Source organism: Macaca mulatta, chromosome 3 (assembly GCF_049350105.2).
Source record: "Macaca mulatta isolate MMU2019108-1 chromosome 3, T2T-MMU8v2.0, whole genome shotgun sequence".
Lineage (NCBI taxonomy): Eukaryota > Metazoa > Chordata > Mammalia > Primates > Cercopithecidae > Macaca > Macaca mulatta.
In genome coordinates this window covers 47,085,436-47,113,351 of record NC_133408.1, presented here as the reverse complement: position 1 = coordinate 47,113,351, position 27,916 = coordinate 47,085,436, and the positions used below count along the sequence as shown (strand labels likewise).

At 41.5% G+C, this 27,916-nt stretch overlaps 1 protein-coding gene and 1 pseudogene across 2 annotated transcripts in view; one reads left to right on the top strand and one right to left on the bottom strand.

Annotated features, from left to right (window-relative positions):
- Positions 1 to 7,809: 7,809 nt before the first annotated feature.
- LOC144340186 (ras-related protein R-Ras2 pseudogene) lies at positions 7,810 to 8,638 on the bottom strand (annotated as a pseudogene).
- A 15,096-nt stretch (positions 8,639 to 23,734) lies between these two features.
- Positions 23,735 to 27,916, top strand: part of CYP3A4 (cytochrome P450 3A64) — a 37,964-nt gene continuing 33,782 nt past the window's right edge. Inside the window, exon 1 of one of the 2 annotated variants that reach the window (XM_077994512.1) lies at positions 23,735 to 24,762. In XM_077994512.1, coding sequence (XP_077850638.1) covers positions 24,692 to 24,762 — 71 coding nt within the window. In that variant the 5' untranslated portion in view covers positions 23,735 to 24,691. 2 annotated transcript variants of the gene reach the window in all.

The window sequence follows — 27,916 nt, the reverse complement described above, 5'->3', positions numbered from 1 at the left end:
TGGATAAGCTTTTTAATGTGCTGCTGGATTTGGTTTGACAGTATTTTATTGAGGATTTTCGCATTGGTGTTCATCAGGGATATTGGCCTGAAATTTTCTTTTTTTGTTGTGTCTCTGCCAGGTTTTGGTATCATGATGATGCTGGCCTCATAAAATGAGTTAGGGAGGAGTCCCTCTTTTTCTATTTTTTGGAATAGTTTCAGAAGGAATAATACCAGCTCTTCTTTGTACCTCTGGTAGAAATCAGCTGTGAATTTGTCTGGTCCTGGACTCTTTTTTTGTTGTTGGTAGGCTATTAATTACTGCCTCAATTTCAGAACTTGTTATTGGTCTATTCAGGGATTTGAGTTCTTCCTGGTTTAGTCTTGGGAGGGTGTATGTGTCCAGGAATTTGTCTATTTCTTCTATATTTTCTAGTTTATTTGCATAGAGGTGTTTATAGTATTCTCTAATGGTAGCTTGTTTTTCTGTGGGATCAGTGGTGATATCCCTTTTATCATTTTTTATTATGTCTGTTTGATTCTTTGCTCTTTTTTTCTTTATTATTCTGGCTAGCAGTCTGTCTATTTTGTTAATCCTTTCAAAAAACCAGCTCCTGGATTCATTGATGTTTTTGATGAGTTTTTTTGTGTCTCTATCTCCTTCATTTCTGCTTTGATCTGAGTTATTTCTTGTCTTTTGCTAGTTTTTGAACTTGTTTGCTCTTGCTTCTCTAGTTCTTTTAATCATGATGTTAGGGTGTCAATTTTAGATCTTTCCTGTTTTCTACCATGGGCATTTAGTGCTATACATTTCCCTCTAAACACTGCTTTAGCTGTGTCCCAGAGATCCTGGTACGTTGTATCTTTGTTCTCATAAGTTTCAAAGAACATCTTTGTTTCTGCCTTCATTTTGTTATTTACCCAGTAGTCATTCAGGAGCTGGTTGTTCACTTTCCATGTAGTTGTGTGGTTTTGAGTGAGTTTCTTAATCCTGAGTTCTAATTTGATTGCACTGTGGTCTGAGAGACTGTTTATTATGATTTCTGTTCTTTTGCTTTTGCTGAGGAATGTTTTACTTCCATTTATGTGGTCGATTTTTGAATAAGTGTGATGAGGTGCTGAGAAGAATGTATATTCTATTGATTTGGGGTGGAGAGTTCTGTAGATATTTATTAAAATCTCTTGGTCCAGAGCGGAGTTCAAGTCATGAATATCTTTATTTATTTTCTGTCTCATTGATCTGTCTAATATTGACAGTGGGGTGTAAAAGTCTCCCACTATTATTGTTTTGGAGTTTAAGTCTCTTTGTAGGTCTCTAAGAACTTGCTTTATGAATGTGAGTGCTCCTGTATTGGGTGCATATATATTTAGGGTAGTTAGCTCTTCTTGTTGCATTGATCCCTTTACCATTATGTAATGCCCTTCCTTGTCTTTTTTGATCTTTTTTGGTTTCAAGTCTGTTTTATCAGAGACTAGGATTGCAACCCCTGCTTTTTTTTTGTTTTCCATTTACTTGGTAAATCTTCCATTCCTTTATTTTGAGCCTTTGTGTGTCTTTGCACGTGAGATGGGTCTCCTGAATACAGCACACTGATGGATCTTGACTCTTTATCCAATGTACCAGTCTGTGTCTTTTAATTGGGAGATTTAGCCCATTTACATTTAATATCAATATTGTTATGTGTGAATTTGATCCTATTATTATGATTCTAGCTGGTTATTTTCCCCATTAGTTGATGTGGTTTTTTCATACTGTTGATGTTCTTTACATTTTGGTTTGTTTTTCAGTGGCTGGTACCAGTTTTTCCTTTCCATATTTAGTGCTTCCTTCAGGAGCTCTTGTAAGGCAGGCCTGGTGGTGACAAAATCCCTCAGCATTTCCTTGTCTATAAAGGATTTTATTTCTCCTTCACTTGTGAAGCTTAGTTTGGCTGGATATGGAGTTCTTGGTTGATATGTAAAACATTCTAATTAAAATTTAAATTTTAGTTTCAATTTTAAAACATAAAATACGTTTTAATTTTTAATTTTTTGGGGCACATACGTTGGGTAAATACTTATGGCATAAATGAGATGTTTCAGTATGGGGATGCAATGCATAATAATCGCATCATGGAAAATGGGGCATCTACCCGCTTAAGCATTTATCCTTTGTGTTACAAATTATCCAATAATATGGTTTTAGTTATTTTTAAATGTGTGATTGAATTAATATTGATTATAATCACCCTGTGTGCTATCAATTTTTTTGTGCACAGTAACTATTCCTACTTTACTCTGAACTATGTTTCTGAGTCTCTGTTTATCATCTTTCTACTCTCTATCTCTATGGGTTTGATTGCTTTTACTTTTAATAAATGTACACATTAGAACAGACACTGTGCTATTTCAGTATTAGTTATAAAATTCTACCCCAAACCATATAGGTGGGTACTCTCATCTCACTTAGAAAGGCTTACAGAGATGAAATAAATTTATACAAATGTAGGAATTTTATGTTTGAAATCACACAGAAGGAAACAAATCATATGGAAAAAGATAATTGGTTCAAAGTTGTTTATTGAGACACCATCTTTAAATTTAAAAAAGGTTGAGACACCCAAGTGTCCAAAATAATGGGAGAACTGCTTGCAAACTATGACATATCAATGATATGGAACACTATACAGAGAGTAAAAATGAAATACCGTGTCGATGTCTAGATATGTGCCTAGGATGTAGATTTTCACAACAGAATGCGTAATAGCCTTTACATACAGATGACATATTTGTCAGAATGTTTGTGCACATGTCAACAAACATAAGATGTTAATTTGGAGGATGATGAGAACACTTTGAAGTTTAACTTCCACCAGACTTTTCCCTGATAAGTGGCTTACATTCTTCACGATGTGACAATGAGGCCATCGCGGTAGTCACCTGCTCTGCTTCTGGGCCTGTCTTTGCACCAGCAAACATTTTCTGATGTCTCTGCACAGATTAAACATTAGAAGGGGCTGGAATTGATGGGCAATGAAATTTCTGGAGAATACCTCATTGTAGGGATGAGGTCAGGGACTGAGAGAGGTTGTCCAGGAATTTAATCCTGTGTGGTGTGGCAAGTCTGTACTCTGCTAAAATAATGAGGTTGGATCCCTGGATGGTTTCCAGGGTCCCTTCAGGGTCAGGTTCCGCTAGCCTTTGAGAAGTGAAGGAGAAAGAGATGTCTTTGGCTAAGGCATTTAGGGACTTTGGGAAGGAGTGTCTCTTCCTTCTCCTATATGGGCAGTGTCCTGTCCAGTTGATTTGATTTCTGTTAACCCTACATGAGGCCTCTGCCTCCTCTTGAGTGGCTTCTCTCTTAAGAGGGTGGAAAGATCACAAGCAGCCTGGGACCTGGGACATAAGCCTGGGCTCCATGGAAAGCAAGATGAGAAAGAAGGTTGTGGGAGGCAGGGAGAGGAAGGTGGCTGGGGACAGCAGAGCCTCATTCCCTAGTGGGCAGGCCAAGGAGAGGTGACTGGGCTCACCCTCGGCTTATTTGCAGGGCTGCTCTTGGACTCTATGGAGTAACCTCCAGTGGGCATCATTAGAAATAACCGTGCAGTAATTGCTTGGGGTCCTGCTGGGCCCATTTCTCCTGGGCTCCAGACATACCATCCCCTTAGGTTTTCCCCCATCTACAGCCTTCAGAGGTTTGATTTGCTACTTTTATCTCCAGGGGAAATCTCCACAATTTTCTGCTTTTTTCTTCAGTCCTGGGAATTCATCTTGTTGATTGTATGAGATCAGAACTCCAAAGTTCATGTTGATGGCCCCTTTTTAAATTGAGGTAAAAATACACAAAGCATAAAATTCACCATCTTAACCATTTTTAAGTGGGACAGTAAACGCTGTTAAGTACATTCACATTGTTGTGCATTGTGTTCCATCTCTATAATTTTGACTTCTCTATGTACCTCTATGTACCTCATATGAGTGGAATCATACAGTATTTGTCCTTTTGTGTCTGGCTTATTTCACTTAACATAATGTCCTCAAAATTCATCAATTTGTATCAGATATCAGACTTGTCTTTCTTTTAAGGCTGAATAACCTTCCTTTGTGTGTATGTATCACATTTCTTTTACCCATTCATATGTCAATGGACACTTGGGCTGTGTCCACCTCTTGGATGTTGTGAATAATGCTACTATGAACATGGCTTTAAAAATATCTTTTTGGATCCCAGTTTCAGTTATTTTAGGTATATATCCAGAAATAATATCACTGGATCATACAGTAATTATATTCTTAATTTTCTGAGGAACCACTACACCTTTCCATAGTAGCTGCACCATTTTATATTCCCAACAAGAAGCCACAAATGTTCTTATTCTTCCATATCTTCACCAACATTTGCTATTTTTTAGTTGTTGTTTTTAAATAGTAGCTATCCTAATGGGTGTGAGGAAATATCTCATCATGGTTTTGATTAGCATTTCCCTAATGATTTGTGATACTAAGCATTTTCTTCATGTACTTTTTGGCTATTTGTATATCTTCATTGGAGAAATCTCTGTTGAAGTCCTTTGCCTATTTTTAAAGTCAGGTTATTTGTTTTTGTTGTTGCTGAATTACAGGAATTCTTTATATATTCTTGATATTAACCTTTTTTCAGATATTTAACTTGAAAATATTTTCTTATATTCTATAGATTGCTTTTTCACTTGGTTGATTGTGTCTTTTGTCACACAGATTTTAATTTCAGTGTAGTCCACATTATCTATATTTTCTTTTGTCGCCTGTTCTTTTGGTGTCATATTCAATAACTCTTTGCCATATCCAATGTCATAAACATTTTCCCCTATGTTTCTTTCTAAGAGTTTTATAGCTTTAGTTCTTTTACTTAGGTCTTTGGTCCATTTCAGTGTTTTTTTGTATATGGTGTAAACTCAGTTTCATTCCTTTGCAAGTAGATGTCAGTTTTCCCAACACTATTTGTTGAAAAGACTGTCCATTCCCAATTGGTCTTGGCACCATTGTCAAAAAGCATTTGACCATGTATACAAAGTTGATTTCTGGGCTCTCTGTTTTGATCCATTGATCTCTGCATCTGTCTTTATGCCAGCACCATACTATTTTGATTACTGTAGCTTTGTAGTAAGTTTTGAAGTCAGGAACTATAAGACCTCCAGCTTTGTTCTTTTTTCAAGATTATTTTGGCTATTTGGGGTTCCTCGAGATTCCACATGAATTTTTTTATTTCTAACAAAAAACCCACCATTTGGATTTGGACAGAAACTGCATTAAATTTACAAATATCTTTGAGTAGTATTGACATTGTAAGTATATTAAGTCTTCCAATTCATAAACATGAAATGCCTTTCCATTTATTGGTGTCTTTAATTTCTTTAAGCAATGTTTTGTAGTTTTCAATGTATGTCTCTTCCCTTCTTGGTTAAGTTTATTCCTAAGTATTTTATTCTTTTCGATGTTATAGTAAATGGATTTTTTTTCTTAATTTCCTTTTCAGACTGCTCATGGTTAGTGTATAGAAACACAACTGATTTTTGTGTGTTGATTTTGCATCTTGCAACTTTGCTAAACTTGTCTTGAACTCCTAATCTCAGGCAATCCTCCCAGCTCAGCCTCCCAAAGTGCTTGGGATTATAGGCATGAGCCACCATGCTCAGCCATACCAAATTTGCTTATTAGTTCTAGCAGCTTTTCTTGTGGAATCTTCAGTGGTTGTTACATATAAAATAATGCCATTTGTGAACAGGGATACTTTTACTTCTTCCACTCTAACTTGGATGCGTTTTATTTATGTTTCTTAGTTAAATGATTTGGCTAGTGCTTCCAGTATTATGTTGAATAGAAGTGGTAAAGTAGATATCCTTGTCTTGTGCCTGATCAAGCAGAAAAAGTTTTCAGTCTTTCATCAATGGAAATGATGTTATATGTGGCTTTTTCATATGTGGCTTTTATTATGTTGAGCTAATTTCCTTCTATTCTTAATTTATTGAGTGTTTTCATCATGGAATGGTGTTAAATTTTGTCAAATACTTTTTTCTGCATCAATTGAAATCATCAATGATGTAGTCTTTTTTTTCCTCTTCATTCTGTTAATATGGTATACATTGGTTGATTGTCATCTGCTGAATCGCCGTTGCGTTCCAGGAGTAAATCTCATTAGTTTGCTCAGAATGATGGTTTCCACCTTCATCCATGTCCCTACAAAGGACACGAACTTTTTAATGGCTGCATAGTATTCCCTGGTATATATGTGTCACATTTTCTTAATCCAATCTATCATTGATGGACATTTGCATTGGTTCCAAGTCTTTGCTATTGTGAATAGTGCTGCAATAAACATACGTGTGCATGTGTCTTTATAGTGGCATGATTTATAATCCTTTGGGTGTATACCTAGTAATGGGATGGCTGGGTCAAATGGTATTTCTAGTTCTAGATCCTTGAGGAATCGCCACACTGTCTTCCATAATGGTTGAACTAGTTTGCACTCCCACCAACAGTGTAAAAGATTTCCTATTTCTCCACATCCTCTCCAGTGCCCTTTTTTTCCTGACTTTTTAATGATTGCTATTCTAATTGGTGTGAGATGGTATCTCATTGTGATTTTGATTTGTATTTCTCTGATGACCAGTGATGATGAACATTTTCTCTTGTGTCTGTTGGCTGCAAAAATGTCTTCTTTTGAGAAGTGTCTGTTCATATCCTTTGCCTACTTTTTGATGGGGTTGTTTGATTTTTTTCTCATAAATTTGTTTAAATTCTTTGTAGATTCTGGATATTAGCCCTTTGTCAGAAGGGTAGATTGCAAAAATTTTCCTCCATTCTGTAGATTGTTTGTTCACTCTGATGGTAGTTTATTTTGCTGTGCAGAAGCTCTTTAGTTTAATTATATCCCATTTGTTTATTTCGGCTTTTATTGCCATTGCTTTTGGTGTTTTAGTCATGAAGTCCTTGCCCATGCCTTTGTGTTGAATGGTATTGCCTAGGTTTTCTTCAGGGGTTTTTATGGTTTTAGGTCTAATATTTAAGTCTTTAATCCATCTTGAATTAATTTTTGTATAAGGTGTGAGGAAGGGATCCAGTTTCAGCTTTCTACATATGGCTAGCAAGTTTTCCCAGTACCATTTATCAAATAGGGAATCCTTTCCCCATTTTTTGTTTTTGTCAGGTTCATCAAAGATCAGATAGTTGTAGATGCGTGGTGTTATTTCTGAGGTCTCTGTTCTGTTCCATTGGTCTATATCTCTGTTTTGGTACCAGTACCATGCTGTTTTGGTTACTATAGACTTGTATTATGGTTTGAAGTCAGGTAGCATGATACCTCCAGCTTTGCTCTTTTTGCTTAGGATTCTCTTGGCAATGTAGGCTTTTTTTTGGTTTCATATGAACTTAAAATTTTTTTTTCCAATTCTGCAACACAGGCTTTTATAAGCAGTTTTTAATCCATAAGTACAATAGGCATTTTGATACTGAGATGTCTCACTTCTGTAGATTCAATTCAATGTATTTAAGGTTACCTAAAGTTGACATTGAAATTTTAAAAATAGGCCAAAAAATCACAATAAAAACCTACATATTTTTATATGGAGTAACAGTAGGCAACCTGATTCCAGAAATTAAAAATTATTTCACAGCCTGTGGCTTCAGCTTGGCAAGTGGCCTAGGTTCCAAGACTGTTTTGATTCTATCAAAATGTAAGTACCAATAAAAAGAATGTGTCTGTGTATACACAGACATATCTTTTAAAGAAATTGGATAATCTATGAAGCCTCCTTGGTGCTTCCTTTAAATTTGCTTGAAAATGACCATTGCATTAGCTTCATGGAAAGAACTAGCCAGCTTCTTGTTGTAAAGCTAACAGGGTCATCATTTGTCTAAGGCTAGAAAAGTACCCACAAGATGTAAACTGTAGGGAGAGAAGGAGGAGATGAGGCCTTTCCCTGGCATTTGGTAGATAAAACTCAAGAGATTCTAGAAAAATGACACGATGTCAGCCCTTCTTGCCTTTTTCTTCCCATGTTGGTTCCAGTGAAAGAAGACATTTTGCTCTTGAAATTTCCTTATAATCCAGACATGTTCATAGAAAGCTTGAGACCGGTCATGGTGGCTCATGCCTGTAATCTCAGCACCTTGGGAGACCAAGACAGGAGGATCACTTGTGCCCAGGAGTTCAAGACCAGCCAGGGCAACATAGAAAGACTCCATCCCTTAGAAAGACAAATAAGTTGGGCCTGGTGGTCTGTGGTTCCAGCTACACCAGAAGCTGAGGCGAGAGGATCACTTAAGCCCAAAAATTCAAAGCTGCAGTGAGCTGTGATCACACCACTGCACTGCACTCCAGCCTGGGTGTCAGAGCAAGATCTTGTCTCAAAAAAAAAAAAAAAAAAAAAAGGCACCCTCTGCATTCATCCTAATCTTTGCTGATACCTCCATGTATATTACCTTACCTTGCTGTGCTAAATGTTGTTTTTCCTGTGTTTCTTGTCTTTCATGATCCAGAGCTGCTTTATTACCCATAAAAATCATTGGAAACTCACCATGCTCCTTCACTCTGAGGAGAATCTGTCTTTGGAATTTATAGGTTTCTTCAAAACCGCCTCATCTGTGCCTGAAAAGATCAATAGGAAACCCTCACCAGTCCTCATACACTGTTCCTTCATGGCTCCATCTCTTCTTGCCCTGTTGTCTACAAAACACCTAGCCAGGCTGCTCTACCATCTGGGACACACTGCTTTGTGTTGGTATCTTCAATGGGTGTGGATCATAATCCATTAAAAAATAGGACTGGAAGAACTGTGTGCATCAACTTACAGCAGGGGAGGGGGTCTTGGGTGCCAGGAGCTGTCAGAAGGTCTGGTCCTAGGGCAGCATGGTGCCTGGGGCTGGCTGGGTCTTGCCCCAGGCACAGAGAAGTGGGGTGATTACAAGGGTCTGGGGCAGTGGGTGAGGGTGGGGGTGCTCCTCTATGCCTCTCTGCAGCACAGCTACATATGGCCATCTGGGAGCACTGTTTTCTTAAGTTTTAGCTTAGATTCAGGGGTACATGAGCCTAAAGTTTGTTATATAGGTAAATTATATAACAGATTTGTTATATAGGTAAATTACATGTCCCAGGTGTTTGTTGTGCAGACAATTTTGTCACTGGGACAATAAACATAGCATAGGATAGGTAGTTTTTTTTAACCTTGACCCTTCTCCTACCCTCTACCCCCAAGTAGGCCCCAGTGTCTGTTGTTTTCTTCTTTGTGTCCATATATACTTGATGTTTAGCTATCACTCATAAGTGAGAACATGTGGTATTTAGTTTTCTGTTCCTGTGTTAGTTAACTTAGAATAATGGCTTCCAGCTCCACCCATGTTCCTGCAAAGGACATGATCACATTCTTTTTTAATGGCTGCATAGTATTCCATGGTGTATGTGTGCCACATTTTTTTTTTTTTACCCAGTCTGTCATTGATGGGCATTTAGGTTGATTCCATGTCTTTTCTATTGTAAGTAAAGCCACTGTGGAAAGGAGTTTGGCAATTTCTGAAATAACTTAAAACAGAATTGCCATTTGACTCAGCAATCACATTATTGGGTATTTACCCAAAGGAATGTAAATATTCTGCCATAAAGACACACGCACACAATATATTCATTGGGGAACTTCTTTTTTAATGGAAATGTTTATAACTACAAGTTTCCCTTTTAGCATTGTTTTGCTGCATCTCATCAGTTGGTTTTTTTTGTTTTCATAATAATTTGTCTCGAGATATTTTCTAATTTCTCTTGTGATTTATTCTTTGACCCATTGGTTGTTTAAGAGTGTGTTGTTTAATTTTCATATATTTGTGAATTTTCCAGTTTTCCTTCTGCTGTTGATGTCTAGTTTTACTTAATTGTGATTGGAAAAGATACATTACATGATTTCAATCTTTTTAAATTTATTAAGGCTTGTTTTGTGGCCTAATGCATGGTATATCCTGAACAATGTTTTATATGCACTTGAGAAAAATGTGTCTTCTACTATTGTTGGGTGGAATGTTCTGTATATGTCTGTTAGGTCTAATTGGCCTATAGTATTGTTCTTGTCCCCTATTTCCCTATTATCCTCTGTCTAGTTGTTCTGTTTAATATTGAAAGTTGACTATTGAAGTCTCTTACTATTATTGTAGAGCTATTTATTTTCTCATTCAATTCTATCAATGCTTGTGTCATATACTTAGGAGCTCTGATGTTCAGTACATATATGTTTATAATTATTGTATCTTTTAGGTTAATTCACCCTTTTGTCATTATGCAATGTTCTTTGTTTCTTGTAACAGTTTTTGAACTAAAGTCAATCTTGTATGATATTAGTGTTAGTATAGCCACTCCTTCTATCTTTTGATTATTATTTGCAGGGAATATCTTTTTCTATTCTTTCACTTTCAACCTATGCATGTTTTTAGATCTAAAGTGAGTCACTTGTAGACAGAATATAGTTGGATCCCATTTGTTTTATTCCCTCTGGCAATCTGTGTCTTTAGAGCGGTCTAATATATTTAATATATTTACATTTAAAACATACTGATAGAAGGACTTACTATTGTGATTTTGTTGTTTGTCCTCTGCATATCTTACAGCTTTTTTGTCCCTCATTTTCTTATTGCCTTTCTTTGTGTTTGGTTGATATTTTACAGTGACATGTTTTGATTACCTTCTCATTTTCTATTGTGTATATTCTGTGGATACTTTCTTTGTGGTTACCATGGTGATTACATAAAACTTCTTAAGGTCATAACAATGTATTTTAAATTGATAACAATTTAACTTCAATTTCATTAAAAACCACTACTCCTTTACAGCTCTGCACTCCCTCCTTTATGTTATTTATGTCACAAATTACATCTTTATATATCATGTACCCATTTACATAGACATAGTTTTTTGTTATGCTTTGGTCTTTTATATCCTATAAAAGTATTAGAAGAGGAGCTGCAAGCCTAAGTTTCAATAATCCAGGTTTTACATTTGTACATATATTTACTTTTACCAAAGAACTTTATATTTTCATATGGTTTCAAGTCACTTTCTAGCAAAAAAAATGAAAAATAAAAAAAGGAGAATCCATCTCTACCAGGTTGTCACAGTACTAAAAGAATACCACACAGTCCCCGCCTCTTTCCTAAAAATATTTTTTAAATTTTGGCTTTTGTTGTTATAACTTTACCAAAATTATTTAAAGTAACTTTACCAGCATTGAGTTTTATTGACTAAAGTCCCCTGGATTATTTCATGGGTATAAACCCATTTTGTTTCAGCCAGTTTGCATGGGGCCTTTTCTTTGGAGAACATAATTTCTGGACTGCTGGCAAGATGGACGAATAGAAACAGCTCCAGTCTGCAACTCCCAGTGAGATTGACACAGAAGGCAGGTGATTTCTGCACCTGAGGTACCTGGTTCCAACTGAGGTACCTGGTTTATCTCATTGGGACTGGTTGGACAGAGGGTGCAGCTCACGGAGCGTGAGCCGAAGCAGGGTGGGGTGTCGCCTCACCCAGGAAGCAAAAGGGACTAAGCCTGAGGAACCGTGCTCTCTGGCCCAGATACTGCGCTTTTCCCATGGTCTTCGCAACCCACAGACCAGGAGATTCCCTCTGGTGCCCATGCCACCAGGGCCCTGGGTTTCAAGCACAAAACTGGGCAGCCATTTGGGCAGACACTGAACTAGCTGCAGGAGTGTTTTTTTTTTCCATACCCCATTGGCACCTGGAATGCCAGTGAGATAGAACCATTCACTCTCCTGGAAAGGGGGCTGAAGCCAGGGAGCCAAGTGGTCTGGTTCAGCGGGCGCCACTCCCTTGGAACCCAGCAAACAAAGATCAACTGGGCTTGAAATTCTGGCTGCCAGCACAGCAGCAGTCTGAGATTGACCTGGGACACTCGAGCTTGGTGGGGGGAGGGGCATCTTCCATTGCTGAGGCTTGAGCAGGCGATTTTACCCTCACAGTGTAAACAAAGCGGCTGGGAAGTTTGCACTGGGTGGAGCTCACCACAGCTCAGTAAGGCCACTGTCGTCATACTGCCTCTTTAGATTTCTCCTCTCTGGGCAGGACATCTCTGAAAAAAGGCAGCAGCCCCAGTCAGGGACTTATAGATAAAACCCCTGTCTCCCTGGGACAGAGCTCCTCAGGGAAGAGGTGGCTTCCACCGTTGTGCAGTGTGGCAATTCCTCACGGATTTAGAACTAGAAATATCATTTGACCCAGCCATTCCATTACTGGGTATATACCCATAGGATTATAAATCATTCTACTATAAAGACACACGCACACGTATGTTTATTGTAGCACTATTTACAATAGCAAAGACCTGGAACCAACCCAAAAGCCCATCAATGATAGACTGGATAAAGAAAATGTGGCACATATACACTGTGGAATACTATGCAGCCATAAAAAAGGATGAGTTCACGTCCTTTGCAGGGACATGGATGAAGCTGGAAACCACCATTCTCAGCAAACTAACACAACAGCAGAAAACCAAACACTGCGTGTTGTCACTCATAAGTGGGAGTTGAACAATGAGAACACATGGACACAGGGAGGGGAATGTCACACACTGGGGCGTGTTGGGGAGTGGGGGCCTAGGGGAGGGATAGCATTAGGAGAAATACCTAATGTAGGTGATGGGTCGATGGGTGCAGCAAACGACCATGGCACGTGTATACCTACGTAATAAAACTGCACGTTCTGCACGTGTACCCCAGAACTTAAAGTATAATTAATAATAATAATAATAATTTCTGGGCATGGAAGTGGCTGTCTTTCAGGTTCTACTTCGATGTACATATTCTGAGAGAATTAAACCTGTCAAATAAACCTTGACTTTCAATGGCAGTCACTGGAATTGACCCTAATAATGTGTTTTGGGGTAAGCCTACTTCATATTCTCAACCTGTCTGCAGTAGTCATTATAATCTGAACTTCCTAAGGTTCATGTGCAAAGTTGAGTTCATTGTTTAATAGTCAACAAAGATTACGCCAGTAAGACAGTGCTGTAGGAAAATATCAGGTATGTGTCATCACTGGTGGTATTACTTAAATTGCAACATATTTTAGCTGGCTGCTGATTTCAGCCACAATGACTGCATTTTATTTCTGTCTCGTGATCTGCAGCCTCAGAAGCTTTGAACTTAGCTCACAGAATCTTGGACATCAAGAACATGTGGTTCTAATGGCTAGATAGGGAATGAGAGTAAAAGGATTTTGCCCATGGTCAAGTGAGTAAACAACAGATTTGGAGGGGTCTGGACTCCTGTGATGACTTCATTCTGACAATACTGTTTTGGTTGTCCCTTCATTTCCTCCTAATCCTACATGTCTGGTCTGATCTGGCTGTTTCCCACCTTCCAATTCCTGCCTTCTCCAATGCTCCCTTCCATAGGTCACTCTGTGGCTCAGAGACCCTGCTTAACAAATGCCCAACCTTTTAATTATTTGTTCAATAAAACTTGAACTCATGTCTCCCCTTCTGATAAAAAGAAAATACATTGTGTAATGTAGGGTTACTCTATAACTTTTGTCCTCTCTCTCGGCAACTACTGAACTAACTGTTTTCATATTGAGCAAACGTTTATGGAAGGACTGCCAAGAGTCAGGTACCAGGCTTGGTAATATCCTCCATTTTCTCTAGTCAAAGCCAGCACCAGCCAGACTCACAGATCTAGGTCCCAAGCCCAGTGCAGATCACAGGCCAGGGTCTGGTCTCCTCTGGGCTCCTTTAGGAGGGAAAGACAGAATCATTAACACCCATTTTATAGATTAGGCAACTGAGGCTGAGGAAGTTTAAATAACTCATACAGGGCCTGCAAGTCAGTTATATTCCAAGGATCCCTACTCGCTGTCTTCTCTCTACAGAATGAGATGTCTCTGGAGTCCATAGAAAGTCCAGGAACCTGGCTGGGCGTGGTGGTCCATGCCTGTAATCCCAGCACTTTGGGAGGCTGAGGCAGGCAGATCACCTGAGCTCAGGAGTTCAAGATCAGTCTGGGCAACATGGCAAAATCCCATTGCTTCTGAAAATACAAAAAATTAGCTAGGCATGGTGGTGCATGCCTCTAATCCCAGCTACTTGGGAGGCTGAGGCACAAGAACTGCTTGAGCCCAAGAGGCAGAGGTTACAGTGAGCCAAGATTGTGCCAGTGCACTCCAGCCTGGGCAACAGAGCAAGACTCCATCTCGAAAACAGAAACAAACACAAACAAACAAAAATAGAAAGCTCAGGGGCCACCTTTGTCAGCTTCCCAGCCACACCTTTTTCTTGTCCTCCTCTGTCTCTGGCATCTTCTCGCAGGTTCTTAGTTCTTTGTGGTTGCACAAAGTCAAAATCCCAGAAAAGTTACCACTTCACAGCCACTCAGATGGCTATTTTTTTAAAAAAAGGAAGATAGGAAGTGTTGGCAAGAACGTGGAAAAACTGGAATTCTCACCTACTGCGGATGAGAATGTAATATGGTGCTGCCACTATGGAAAACAGCTTGGAGGGTTCTCAAAAAGTTAAACAGAATTTCTGTGTGACCCAGCAATTCCTCTCCAAGTTATACATCTAAGAGGATTAAAAACGGTTACTTAAATATATGGACTCACATATTCCTAACAGTCCAATTCACAATAGCCAAAAGGTGCAGATAGTCCACATGTCCATCGATGGATGGATAAATAAATTGTGGTCTATCCATTCAATGGAATATTATTCAGCCATAAACGCAATGAAATATTGACACATGCTACAGAACAGATGAACCTCAAAAATATTCTATGAAGTGAAGGCCGGAAACAAAAGTCCATATATTGCATCATAGAAAATATCCAGAAGCCCAGAGAGACAGAATGTGCCACCGTGGATGCCAGGGTCTGGGGAGAGGCGAGACTGGGGAGAAACTGCTCAACTGGTACAGGCTTTATTTTGGAATGATGGGAACGTTTTGCAACTAGATAAAGGTAGTGATTGCAGAACACAGAATGTACTGAATCCCACTGATTTGTTCACCTTAAAATGGTTAATTTTCAGTCCTCAGATTGGATAATCATTAAAAAATGGTTAATTTTATGTTATGTGAATTTCACCTCTAAACATGTTTTACATCTCAGAAATATACACTAACAGGCATGGGACAGGTCACTATGGTGCCTGCCAAACCCAGCAATGTTGTCTGGGGTCTCCGCTCAGCCTCAAGCCTCTTGCTGACCGGTGGAGGGCAGAACCTTTGCCTTGCAAGTATAAGATCCACATGCTGGCATGATGCCTGGCCAGATGGCTTCTTTTTTTTTTTTTTTTTTTTTTTGAGACGGAGTCTCGCTGTGTCTCCCAGGCTGGAGTGCAGTGGCGCGATCTCGGCTCACTGCAAGCTCCGCCTCCCGGGTTCACGCCATTCTCCCGCCTCAGCCTCCCAAGTAGCTGAGACTACAGGCGCCCGCCACCACGCCCGGCTAGTTTTTTGTATTTTTAGTAGAGACGGGGTTTCACCATGTTAGCCAGGATAGTCTCGATCTCCTGACCTCGTGATCCACCCGCCTCGGCCTCCCAAAGTGCTGGGATTACAGGCTTGAGCCACCGCGCCCGGCCCAGATGGCTTCTTTATTAGCAGTAATTAAAATTGCCTCAATACAGACACTGTACCTTGCAACCAAGAAATGACAACAATGATAATAAGGGTTAAGCTGGGCCATTCTCTCTTTGCCAGTTAAATTATATTTATTATAGCTTGACATGAAAAACAAAGCAACTCCAACGGGTATCACAAGGGCAAAGGACATGAACATTTTTTCAAAGAAGGAACACAGCTATCAAAAATACAGAAATATTCAACCTTGTTAATAATAAAGTGGCTGAGCTCAGCAGTTCATGCCTGTAATCCCCGTGCTTTGCAAGGTTGAGACAGGAGGATCATTTGAGGCCAGAAATTCAAGACCATTCTACCAAGTCAGTTCAAGATCAGACTTCATGTCTACAAAACATCAAAAAATTAGCCACACATGGTGATACATGCCCATCGTAGGAGGCTGAAGCAGGAGGATTGCTTGAGCCTGGGAGGTTGAGGTGGTAGTGAGCCAAGATTGTGCCATTGCAATCCAGCCTAGGCAATGCAGCAAGACTCTGTCTAAACAACAATAATAATAATAATAAAGAAAAAAGGTTGGGATGCCATTTCTTGCTTATTCAATACACAAAGTTAAAAGCAATTTCTACTTTTTCTATTTTTTTATTACTAAAAAAAGCTGGAGCATTCTCACAGCCTGAAATGCTTCTCACCTTCCCTTCTTCTGTCCAAACACTTCTCTGTCTATGATAATGCAAACAGTCACTCCTTTAGGAAGACTTCACCCCAGGTTGTTCCAGGTCCCCTTGTCTCTGCCTTCGCAGAACTCCTGGTGTCTCTCCAGTTCCCTCCGTGTGGTGAAGTACCCCCACCTAGGGTTTTCGCATGGCTCTGTCTGCAAAGGTCTTGTTCACACCTTCCCTTACGGTTCTGTTCCCCGGTGTTGTGTCATAGCACTGGGCAGAGTGGAGACCCATTCACACTGATAGAGAGGGCCTATGGTTCTGGAGATAACCATGTAACCGATCAGAATAGGGCATTGAGGGCTGGGTGTCAGGCATGGGCTGCACTTGGGTGGGTAGGCCCCCTGGAAAGTCACTGGGTTTGGCAAACTTCCTAGTGACATGTCTCTCTGGGGTCCCCTCGGAACTGCATGCAAAAATGCTGGATGCTGGTTTATCCTGGGCACACGGTTCATTCCTTTCATTTGATTATCAAAGAAACTCATGTCCCAACTAAAGGTCATAAACTCAGTTTGTAAACTGAGGTTATCTCAGCTAAATGAATTTGCTGACCCTCTGCTTTCCCCCAGCCTCTCGGTGCCCTTGAAATCATGTCAGTTCAAGCAGTCTCATGAGTCATTACAATGTTTAATTATTTCAGTGATTATTAAACCTTGTCCTGTGTTGACCCCAGGTGAATCACAAGCTGGACTTCTGACAAGGACAAGCTGTCATATTCTTTTCAATTACAGAAAAAAGTAAGTTAATTGATAGGTTTTTTTTTGTTTAAAAAAAGTTACTAGTTTTGAAAAGGTAATATGTGCACATGGTAAACATTAAGAAGGTATAACAGGATATTTCTTTTATACTAGTAAGAATAATGTTTTCTCTGAGTTTTTTTGTTTTTTTTCTGGATGCTTTCATCAGATTAAGAAAATTTCCTGCTATTAGTTGTTGAAGGTTTTTTATATCATAAATGAGAGTTGAATATTATTATCATATATCATTAATATATTATTATTGAACTATCGAAGGCTTTCCCTAAAACCATTGAGATGGTCTTATAACCGTTCTCCTTTAACGTGTTGACGAGATCATTGGTATTTATACTTTTTCTCTGTTAATGATTCTTGAGTCGTTAACTCAAGAATCTTGAGTGGTTGAAACAACTTGGTCATGGTGCATCATCTTTGATCACTGCTGTCTCTGGCTTGCTACTATTTTGTTCAGGATTTTTGCACTGATGCTCATGAATGAGACTGGCATGCCATCTTCCTTTGTGGTCCTGATTTTTTTCTGATTTGGATCATGTGGCCCTCATGGAATGAGTTGGGCATGATGCCTTCTTTTTCATGTCTCTGGATTGATGGGACACTTTGGATTCTCTCCAGATGGCCCTCAATGGTCCCTGCCTCCTCATTGTTAGGCCCCTGGGCAACCCCTTCTCATTTCTGGTAGGCCCAGGAACCTGTGGGGGTTTTGTTTGTTTGTTTGTTTTTTGAGTTGGAGTCTTGCTCTGTCACCCAGGCTGGAGTTGGAGTGCAATGGCCCGATCTCGGCTCACTGCAACCTCCACCTCCTGGGTTCAAGCGATTCTCCTGCCTCAGCCTCCTGAGTAGCTGGGATTACAGGCACCCACCAACATGCCTGGCTAATTTTTGTATTTTTAGTAGAGATGGAGTTTTACAATATTGGCCAGGCTTGTCTCTTGGCCAGGCTGGTCTCAAACTCCTGACCTCATGATCTGCCCACCTTGGCCTCCCAAAGTGCTGAGATTACAGGCATGAGCCACCACACCCAGTGGACCTGTGGTTTTTAGAAGCTCCCCAGGCATGTGAATGTTGTGAGCATCCCAGGATGACAGCCACTTTGAGTTCGGCTGTTAAAACTGTGAGAAAGCACCAGTGGGATCCTCTCCAACACTTGCCTGCTGAGGTCATGGAAGAGGCTTGTTGGGGAGATGATGCGCTGGTTGACTCCTGAAGGATGGTTAGGAATGCACCAGATGGAAGCTGGGTTGGACCCACTCTATGCTGAAGAACAGCTTGTGTGGACACAAGGAGACACGGACATGTCATATTTGTAGAGCCTGGGGACTGGCCAATCACACCATTTGCTTAAAACATCATGTACATTTGGAGAAGTGGACTGAGACAGACTGAAGAAGCTAACAGTGGCCAGATGAGAAAGGGTCTTGTGTTACTTCCTAGAGATACTTAGATTTTATCCTGTGGGTGATAGGAGCAGTTGGAGGGACTGAAGCCAAGGAAAGATTTTATCCTGTGGGTGATAGGAGCAGTTGGAGGGACTGAAGCCAAGGAAACATGTTTCAAGATCTATGTTTTTTGAGATGCTGTCTGGTGACTGAATAGCAAATTCCCTGGATAAGGCCTGCCCAGGGTCAGGCAAAACAAGTTAGGAGGTTACTGAAATAAGGAGTATAAGAAGCGGTGTAGGTTTTGCTGACGTTTTGTAACACATCTCGTGATGATCTTCATTTCCTTCACCAATTTCCTGTTTCATTAATTCCCTTTCACGTGCTCTTCTGAAATTTGCCTCACAATCTTTGAATTCTCTTTTACATGTTGGTTTCATCACCTTTTACTTTTTGCTTTCCTGGAAACACAAATGATTCTGATTGCGACATGTCGGAATTATTTGCAACATTACCCTTTCTGCTGAAACCATGAGTTCACTGAATACACAATTTGGTAGGATGCACATGTTGTTTTCATGGTCATGACCAGCTCTGTAGCATTTTATAACTACATTGGCAGTGTACTGGGAGGTGTAGAGGGAAATATTTATCTCATGTGTGGCTGACACAACCTGCCATGTTGTTTTAGGAGCCTCCTTGGAATCCCAGCAAGAATGCCACTGGCACAATTTGTAATCCCAATGTCCTTCTCCATGCCCTGGCTTCATGGCTTAGTCACTTCTGAAGTCTCTTTCTAACTGTCTGTTTCCACATCTATAAAGTGTGAGTTAAATCATCCTAACACTACTCATCTTACAAAGTTTTCTTGCTGATCATTAAAAGAGTTGGGAAAGAACTGTGTAAATTGTGAATTTCCATGGAGATGTTAGTTGTTACTTTATCAAGAAATAGAGACTCTAGAATGGAGTAGAAAGCAAACAGTCATGATTAAGTCCTCGTCCTCTTCTTCTTTTTATTAATTTTTAAAGAAAAGACATTTAATTGACTCACAGTTCCATATGTTTGGGGAGGCCTCAGGAAACTCTCAATCATGGCAGGAGGCAAAGGGGAAGAAGGCACCTTCTTCACAAGGCGGCAGGAGAGAGAGAGCCCCTCTTCTTTTTTGTCATAAAGTCTACAGACGTGCTTATGCTTCAGGGAAGGGCGGGAAGAGAGAAGGAAGGACATTGCTTCACTGCAGCCCTCACTGATGAGTTTGCTAAGGCACCTCACTTTGTTCCAGCGTATGGGCAGAGCTCTGGCCACTACCTGTTCAGAAGGCCGGGACTGTATTGCTAGTTCCCCACTAACTCTGTGTGACCTTGGGCAAGGCTGGGCCTGTGTCAAAAGATTATGACCCTGGGCTCTCAGGCTAGAGGATCTAAATATGAATCCTGGCTCTGCTAGAGCAATTAGTGATGTAACTTTGGATGGGTCAGTTAACCTTCCTGTGGCTTAGTTTGCTCATCTGTAAAACAGGGATCATAAAAATATCAATACCATGGGGTTGTTGGACAGATTGAATCAGTTAATGCAGGGCAAGTACTTAGCACGACACATATTCATTATTGTTTCCTGGAGTAAGAGCTGTGTGTGAGTGGGTGTGAGCATGTGTGAAACCCTTTCTCTGCAATCTCAGTTAAGAAACCAATCCAGAATTTAAAGTTCAGGGCCTAAGTGGGTGGTTATCTTCTCCCAGTTCCATGCTACCCCATCTTTGCTCTTTCTCCTGCCCATAGGTGGAGCCTAAGCGATCGATAAGAGAAGGAGAATAGAGGACAGGGAATGCCTTCGAAAATCCTAGAGGGACACAGAGGCTGAGAGGCAGGCAGTCCTGCAAGGGTCTTCTAATTTGGACAAGGAGAACCTTGGTCTTCATAAGCCAATTCTGGTCAGTTTCCCCCATGGAAAGATGAGGAAACAGGACCAGGAATATCCAAGGTCTCACACTTCCCATCCGTCAAGTCTTGTTGATTCTGTTGCATTCATATCTTTCAAAGAGAGATGGAGTTTAGGGAAAGAAAGAAGGATCAACTGTGTCTGATACCGCTGGGAGCTTAAGTAAAGGATTCTTTTACTTCATAGCATTTATCCTAATTTGTAATTCAGTATTATTTGTGTGGCTGTTTGGTGTCTCTTTCTCCTATATGAGTGCTAGCTTCATAAGGGCAAAGATTCCGATTCTTTAATATTTAGTGCTTGCCACATGCTCTGAACACAGTAGGCATACAGGCTAACCAACATACAGTGGCATCAAAGTGAGACACCTACCTCCTCCAGTGCCAAGAGAGCATGTCCATGCACCTGTCACTCTCCTCAACACCACCTCCAAGCATGAGGCCCAAAAGCATTAGCTATGCCCCTCTTCCAGCCACCAAAATTTAAAGGCCAGGTGTGGTGGCTCCCATCTGAAATCCCAGAACTTTAGGAGACAGCAGCAGGAGGTCACTTGAGACCAGGAGTTTGAGACCAGCCTGGGCAACATAGCTAGACCCCATCTGTACTACAAATTAGCTGGCCATGGTTGCATGTCTGTATTCCCAACTACTAAGGAGGCTGAGGTGGGAGGATCACTTGTGCCCAGGACGTGGAAGCTACAGTGAGCTATAATCACAGCACTGAACTCCAGCCTGAGCAACAGAGTGAGACCCTGCCTCAAAACAATTTTAAAAATAAATAAATAAAAACAAAACTTAGATACCACCTGGTCACCGCGACCTGCAAAATCAAGTTTTCCCCTACTGAGAAGAATGGGGACCTGAGAGCTGAGTACCAGGGAGAGAATTCTTCCATTTTTTTCTTTTTGGTTTACATCCTCAAGATCATAACCTGTGAAATTTGAATATAATACACATATAATTCCAGAGCAGTGTTGCCTCCCCTTACCACTAGCAATTCACTTGGCCACTGGAGGTCAGGACAAGCTTCCCAGAAGAGAGGTACCACTTGGGCTACCAATATAAAAGGATGAAAACATTGGAGTGATGGTGTTCCTTGCATCATTGAGTCCCTGGACAGCCTGTCCACTGATGCTGATATCTGAGACTAATGCTTCTCTGAATGTTGAGATTAAACTTTGATCCAATGAAACCAGACTGAGAAAGAAGATAAGTCTTTCATTGTTGATAAGGACCTTGTATTTCTTATAATTGTATGATTATTTTTCCTTAGCTGTACTATAATTATCTGCTTGTTTGTCTCTGCTCTATGTGCTTAGGGTACAAAGTTGACCAAGACCAACTTTGGTTGGGAGCACAGTACTGAGAACACAGTACTGAGAGCTTTAAAAAACATGATGAATGCTTTAATACAGGAAAAGAGAAGGGGAGAGGCATGTGGTGGTCGGGTGTATCTTCCTTGACACATTCAGTGCAGCTGTCGGTAGTCAAGTTCCTACATGTTAGAAGATGTTACCTTCTGTGGAATTAAGTGGCAGAACATGCCTTTGATTATCTTCCTTTGCAGAGCAACACCAATTGCATTAGTTAGGACACAGTGCCGGTTGCATTTGAGTCCCAAGCAATGATTAGTCTATCACCATTGGTGTAGATTCCAACCAGTCAGACCACCTCCTGAAGTTTGTAAGGCAGGTAAATTTTCATCTTAGAATAAGAATCATCTTAGCCAAATATGTGTTTTAGAGGAAAGAAGAAAACATATTCATTTCCATAAGAGTTTTGCTTCTAAAAAATCAAGTAAGAAAGGCTCTGGGTTTAGGTGAGCTAATGAAGTTGTTGATAATCATCAGATGACACTGGAATCTTTACTTGTCTGAGTGTGTTCTGTGCACCTCTCAGTGTGGGAACATAGGGAGATCCTCCAGCAATGCTACTGATATGGTCAGAAAATGTATCTTTCCTCCTCCCTGCTGAGATGAGATGGAGTCCTTTGTTCTAGAAGACCCATGGGGGTGCCGCTGGGAGTAACCCTTGAGACAGGAACACAAATCTCAACCAATTTGTGGTTGCAGCCTTGAGTCTCACTATTTCCCATGGTGACGCTTAGCAGGGAATGGCAGATGCACCAGAGCAGCAGAGGACCTTCTATCTCCCTTCCTGTTAGCTTTTTATAATGTTTTATTGTGATCAGTAGCAGCTGGGAAGCTACTTGCAATCACTGAGCCTCAGTTTCTACATCTGTAAACTGGGGATAGTAGCATGGCCCTATGTCATGTGCTCAGCGAAGCCACTGAAAAGAGACAGATATGTATCAGAATTCCCTGAACTTTTATCCTACTTCTCCTGGGGATTGTCACCCACCTTCCCATGTCTGTCCTTTGTTGGCTTGACACTTGCTGTCACTTCTTTTCTTAGGTATTTCTCTGTAGGGCTCCATTATTCCAGGGATTCCAGAGTTATGGCACATGCATACTTCCATCCAAACATGTTTATGTGTCTCCTGCTTCACTAGGCTGTCCCCAAGGAAGATGTGGCTCCCACAACACACCTGGCACAACACTGCACATGACATTCACCCACTTTGCCTTGAGTCTGACATGGAATCTGGCATGATGTTCACACACTCAGGCCAGGTGCTGAGCAGCCCTGGAGGCTTAGGGGCCACAGGGATGGGAAAAGGTGCCTTTCTAGGGTATCAGTTTCTGCAGGACGGCTGAACGTGAGAAAGAATAAAGAGAGGACAAAGTGCACAAGCACAGCTTAAACATCATCTATTTCTACTGAGTTATAAGAACTCTGAGATTTTGTTTGTCATGTAATCCACTCATCAGGCCAAGCAGACACAGAACTTGGGTCTGAGTGATGATAATGAGCTGATATGATTTTCACACCCTCATCACTGAGATCTCTCCCATCAGGAATGGGTCAGGGGGCTCACAGGTGGCAGCAACTGCTATTACAGGCCTCATCTCTAGCAGCTCCTGGGACCTGCTCTCCTCCCATTAGGAAAACCCCCGCTTGTTAAAAAGGAAGCCATTTGCTTTGAATTCCAATTCCACCCGCAAGAGGCTGGGACCATCTTATTGGAGTCCTTGATGCTTTGTGAGGCTGCAGTGACCGCTGCCCCATCATTGCTGGCTGAGGTGGTTGGGGTTCACTTGACCATCTGGGCAGCTGTTCTCTTCTCTCCTTTCTCTCCTACTGTTTCCAGACATGCAGCATATCCAGAGAGTAGGGACCACTCTTTGGTAAAGAACCTGTCTGATTGCTGTCTATGCAGGACTTTTGAAAGCTTCACAGGAAGCAGCACAAATTGATACTGTTCCACAAAGCCATCAGCTCCATCTCATCCATGCCCTGTCTCTTTTTTAGGGGTCCTCTTGCCAACAGAATCACAGAGGGCAAGCCTGAAAGTGCAGAGACAGCAGCTGAGTCACAGCTAAGAGATCTGGCTGCATTAATGACCTAAGAAGATGGAGTGGTCACTGGAAGTCAGAAGGGATGACACACAGGGGCACAGCAATCTCAGCCAAGTCAACTCCACCAGTCTTTCTGGTCGCCCACTGTGTGTACAGCACCCTGACAGGGACCGTAGCCATGACAGTGAATAAGACCAGACTATGCCCTTGAGGAACTCACCTCTGCTAAGGGAAACAGGCGTGAAAACACACAATGGTGGTAAAGAGAAGAGAGGACAATAGGACTGCATGAAGGGGATGGAAAGTATCCAGGGGAGGAAACAGTTAAATGTGTGTGAGGAAGTTGGTGAGGAAAGACTCTAAGAGAAGGCATTGTCTGGCTGGGTTTGGAAGGATGCGTAGGCGTCTTCTAGGGGGTGCAGGCACACTCTAGGCATAGGTAAAGATCTGTAGGTGTGGCTTGTTGGGATGGATTTCAAGTATTGTGGAATGAGGACAGCCATGGAGACAAAGGCAGGAGAGAGGAGATTTAATAGATTTCATGCCAATGGCTCCACCTGAGTTTCTGATAAGGACCCAGAACCCTTGGACTCCCCAGTAACATTGATTGAGTTGTTTATGATTCCTCATAGAATATGAACTCAAAGGAGGTCAGTGAGGGGTGTGTGTGTGTGATTCTTTGCCAACTGCCAAGGTGGAGAAGCCTCTTCCAACTGCAGGTGGAGCACAGGTGGCCCTGCTACTGGCTGCCACTCCAGCCCTGCCTCCTTCTCCAGCATATAAACAATCCAGCAGCCTCAGTGATTCACTCCTGTGCAGGGAAAGAAAGCTCCACGCACACAGCCCAGCAAACAGCAGCACACAACTGAAAGGAAGACTCAGAGGAGAGAGATAAGGAAGGAAAGTAGTGATGGATCTCATCCCAGACTTGGCTGTGGAAACCTGGCTTCTCTTGGCTGTCACCCTGGTGCTCCTCTATTTGTGAGTAACTGTCCAAGTTCTTCACCTCTGTTTTCTTGGACTTGGGGTGCTAATCAGGCTTCTATTTCCCTTATCTGTTTTGAAGATCAAAAAAGATGGTCAGGCCGGGCGCGGTGGCTCACACCTGTAATCCGAGCACTTCAGGAGGCTGAGGCAGGTGGAATGCCTGAGGTCAAGAGTTCAAGACCAGGCTGTCTAACATGGTGAAACCGTGTCTCTACTAAAAATACAAAAATTAGCTGGGGCGTGATGGTGCATGCCTATATTCCCAGCTACTTGGGAGGCTGAGGCAGGAGAATCGCTTGAACCCAGGAGGCGGAGGTTGCAGTGAGCTGAGATCATGCCACTGCACTTCAGCCTGGGTGACGGAGTGAGACTCTATCTCAAAAAAAAAAAAAAAAAGAAAGAAAGAAAAAAAAGATGTTCCAGGAGAAGTAGCTTAAGTGTTGGATGCTACAAACACATAGAGGTTATTATAGATCTTATGCAGATGTATAAAGGAATAAATAAGCATCTCCCCTGTCCATCTTTAGTGGCAAGAAGGGTTTAGGGACAGCATTGATTAAGGATGATCTACCTGACAATAGTTTGGACCCAAGGAAGGATAAGGAAGGAAAGAGTGATGGATCTCATCCCAAACTTGGCCATGGAAACCTGACTTCTCCTTACTAAACCAGAATTTGGGTTTTACATTTTCCCCTTTACACTGCAGTAGAAGAGGATGAATCCTCTCACGGGTGGGATCCTGGCATCCTAGAGCAGGTGGAGGGAAGATTCACTCCCCACTGTGGGTAGTGAGGCTTCTTGCCTGTCACATTTCACTTATACCTCAATTTCACACTTACCAAGATTTGGGAATCATGATGACAGGAAAATAGAAAATATAGACGTCATTTTAATTCTTTCACAGAAACGTTAGAAATTCAGTGAGTTGTGGCAACGTATTTTCCATCTTCTGACATTTTAACACAAATTGATATGGCTTAAATTCAGTCTGTTTAAAATCAGATTTTTTTGGAGATAGCCTATTTCCAGCATATTCCTCCTAGGTGATAAATGAGGGCTGTTAGTTCAGTATTTGTTACAATAAATGTGTGTAAAATAACCTCACCTTTCCAGAATAATGTCAGGAATATGAATCTAATGCACAAATGTGTAACTCTATGACCAGATTGCATATGTCTTTTAAAATATATCTTCCCAACAGTTTGTTTTAATACCCCTATTTCAAATAAACCTGCTTAGCAGGTTATCTTAAACTGTCAGGGCAGGGGAGTAAGCAAGACTGTGAGCCAGTGATGACAGCAAAAGCATCCAGGTAGGATCAAGGTGAAGTGAGAAAATATTCCTCATCCTTCAGGGTAGAACTCCAAAGAGATATTCATGGGTCCTGGCCCCCTAGTGGAGGTCACTCAAACATGTTTGCATCTCATCTGCTTCAAGCCTGGACACAGGGGCACCATCTGTGTCAATCTGTGTGTGGTCGGCCATGTTGTGGGGCTGTCACTACAGATTTGGGCAGCCAGGCAGACAATACCTTAGCCTTAGATGATGCTGGTACAGCCCAGGAGTCAGAAGCTGTAGTGTAGACCATGCCCTCCTTAGGCCAACACAATTAAGTGCACTAGATGACTGGCTTTTCTGTTAGCCTCTTCATTGGAACCAAAAGCAGCATTACTCTACCAAACAGAGGGAGCTGGAAAGAAACTAAACAGTTTGCCCAGCGTAGCCTCTGCCTTGACATGGAACCATGTGAGTCTAGACATTTACCTAGATCTTTCCTTGGGGGCCAGTGCTGCTGACACATTAACTCAATAATTTGTCCTGGTCTGAGAGACCATGTAACTTGTAGAAAGTTTAGAAGCAGACATTAGTGTTACTGATTTGTCATGGCTGTGACAACAAAGGAAGGAACTGGAGTGGGAAAACCAAAGGCCACCCTGGTTTTGGCAGATGGTGCACACACTTCCACTAACTGTTCTGGGGGCAAGGATCCAAATGCACTATTGGGCCTGGCTATGCTGCCTCTGCTGGGTCCTCCAAACATAAGCCTCCAAGCCATTTCTCAGTTGTATTTTACCGTATATCATCAGAGTCACTGGGTTTGCACAGAATGTTTGGAATCTATACTGTCTTAAGGGCTACCCTTTAAATAAGAGAAAGCAAGGTCTTAATTCAACTGTCTGGAACATTTTATGTTTACTTATGTGGAATACTACATCTTTTGCTATCATCAGGAGGGTACGTGGACATTAGAAGGCCCCTGCCTTTCAGCTGAAAGCACATATGAGGCATACGGATCCATTTATACACACTATGCTTTTCAGCCACATTTTCCTAATTTGTCTGTCTGGGGTCAACGTTGTGGGACTAGCGGATTCATGGTTGAATTGATGGATGGTGACCTCTTCCATCAGCTTTTCTTTTTCTTTTTTGAGGCAGAGTCTTGCTCTGCCACCTAGGCTGGAGTGCAGTGGCACGATTTGGGCTCACTGCAAGCTCCGTCTCCCGGGTTCACGCCATTCTCCTGTCTCAGCCTCCCAAGAAGCTGGGATTACAGGCGCCCGCCACCACACCCAGCTGATTTTTTGTATTTTTAGTAGAAATGGGGTTTCACCATGTTAGCCAGGATGGTCTCAATCTCCAGACCTTGTGATCTGCCCACCTTGGCCTCCCAAAGTGCTGGGATTACAGGCGTGAGCCACGGCGCCCGGCCTCCATCAGCTTTTCTTCTTCCTCCAGTTTCCACTCTTCAGTTACGTCAGACAGGGAAGGTCTTCAGACATCCAGAACCCCTGGTTGGGGGAGTCCATACATGACCCATCAAAGATGAGTTGCAAGCAGGCCTGCCATAGGGAGCAGCAGCATTAACGGGTTTTCCTACAGAGACAGTTGATGTGCAGAGGCAATAAACTGACTGCTTTGTGATTGATCACCTTGAGAAAAATGAGCATGTCTGGCTGTATTAGTCCTTTCTTGCATTGCTATAAAGAAATACCTGAGGCTGGGTATTTATAAAGAAAAGAGATTTAATTGTCTCATGGTTCTGCAGGCTGTACAAGAAGCATAGTGACTTCTGCCTCTAGGGAGGCCTCAGGAAATTTACAATCATGACAGAAGGTGAAGGAGAAGCAGGCAGATCTTTATACGGCTG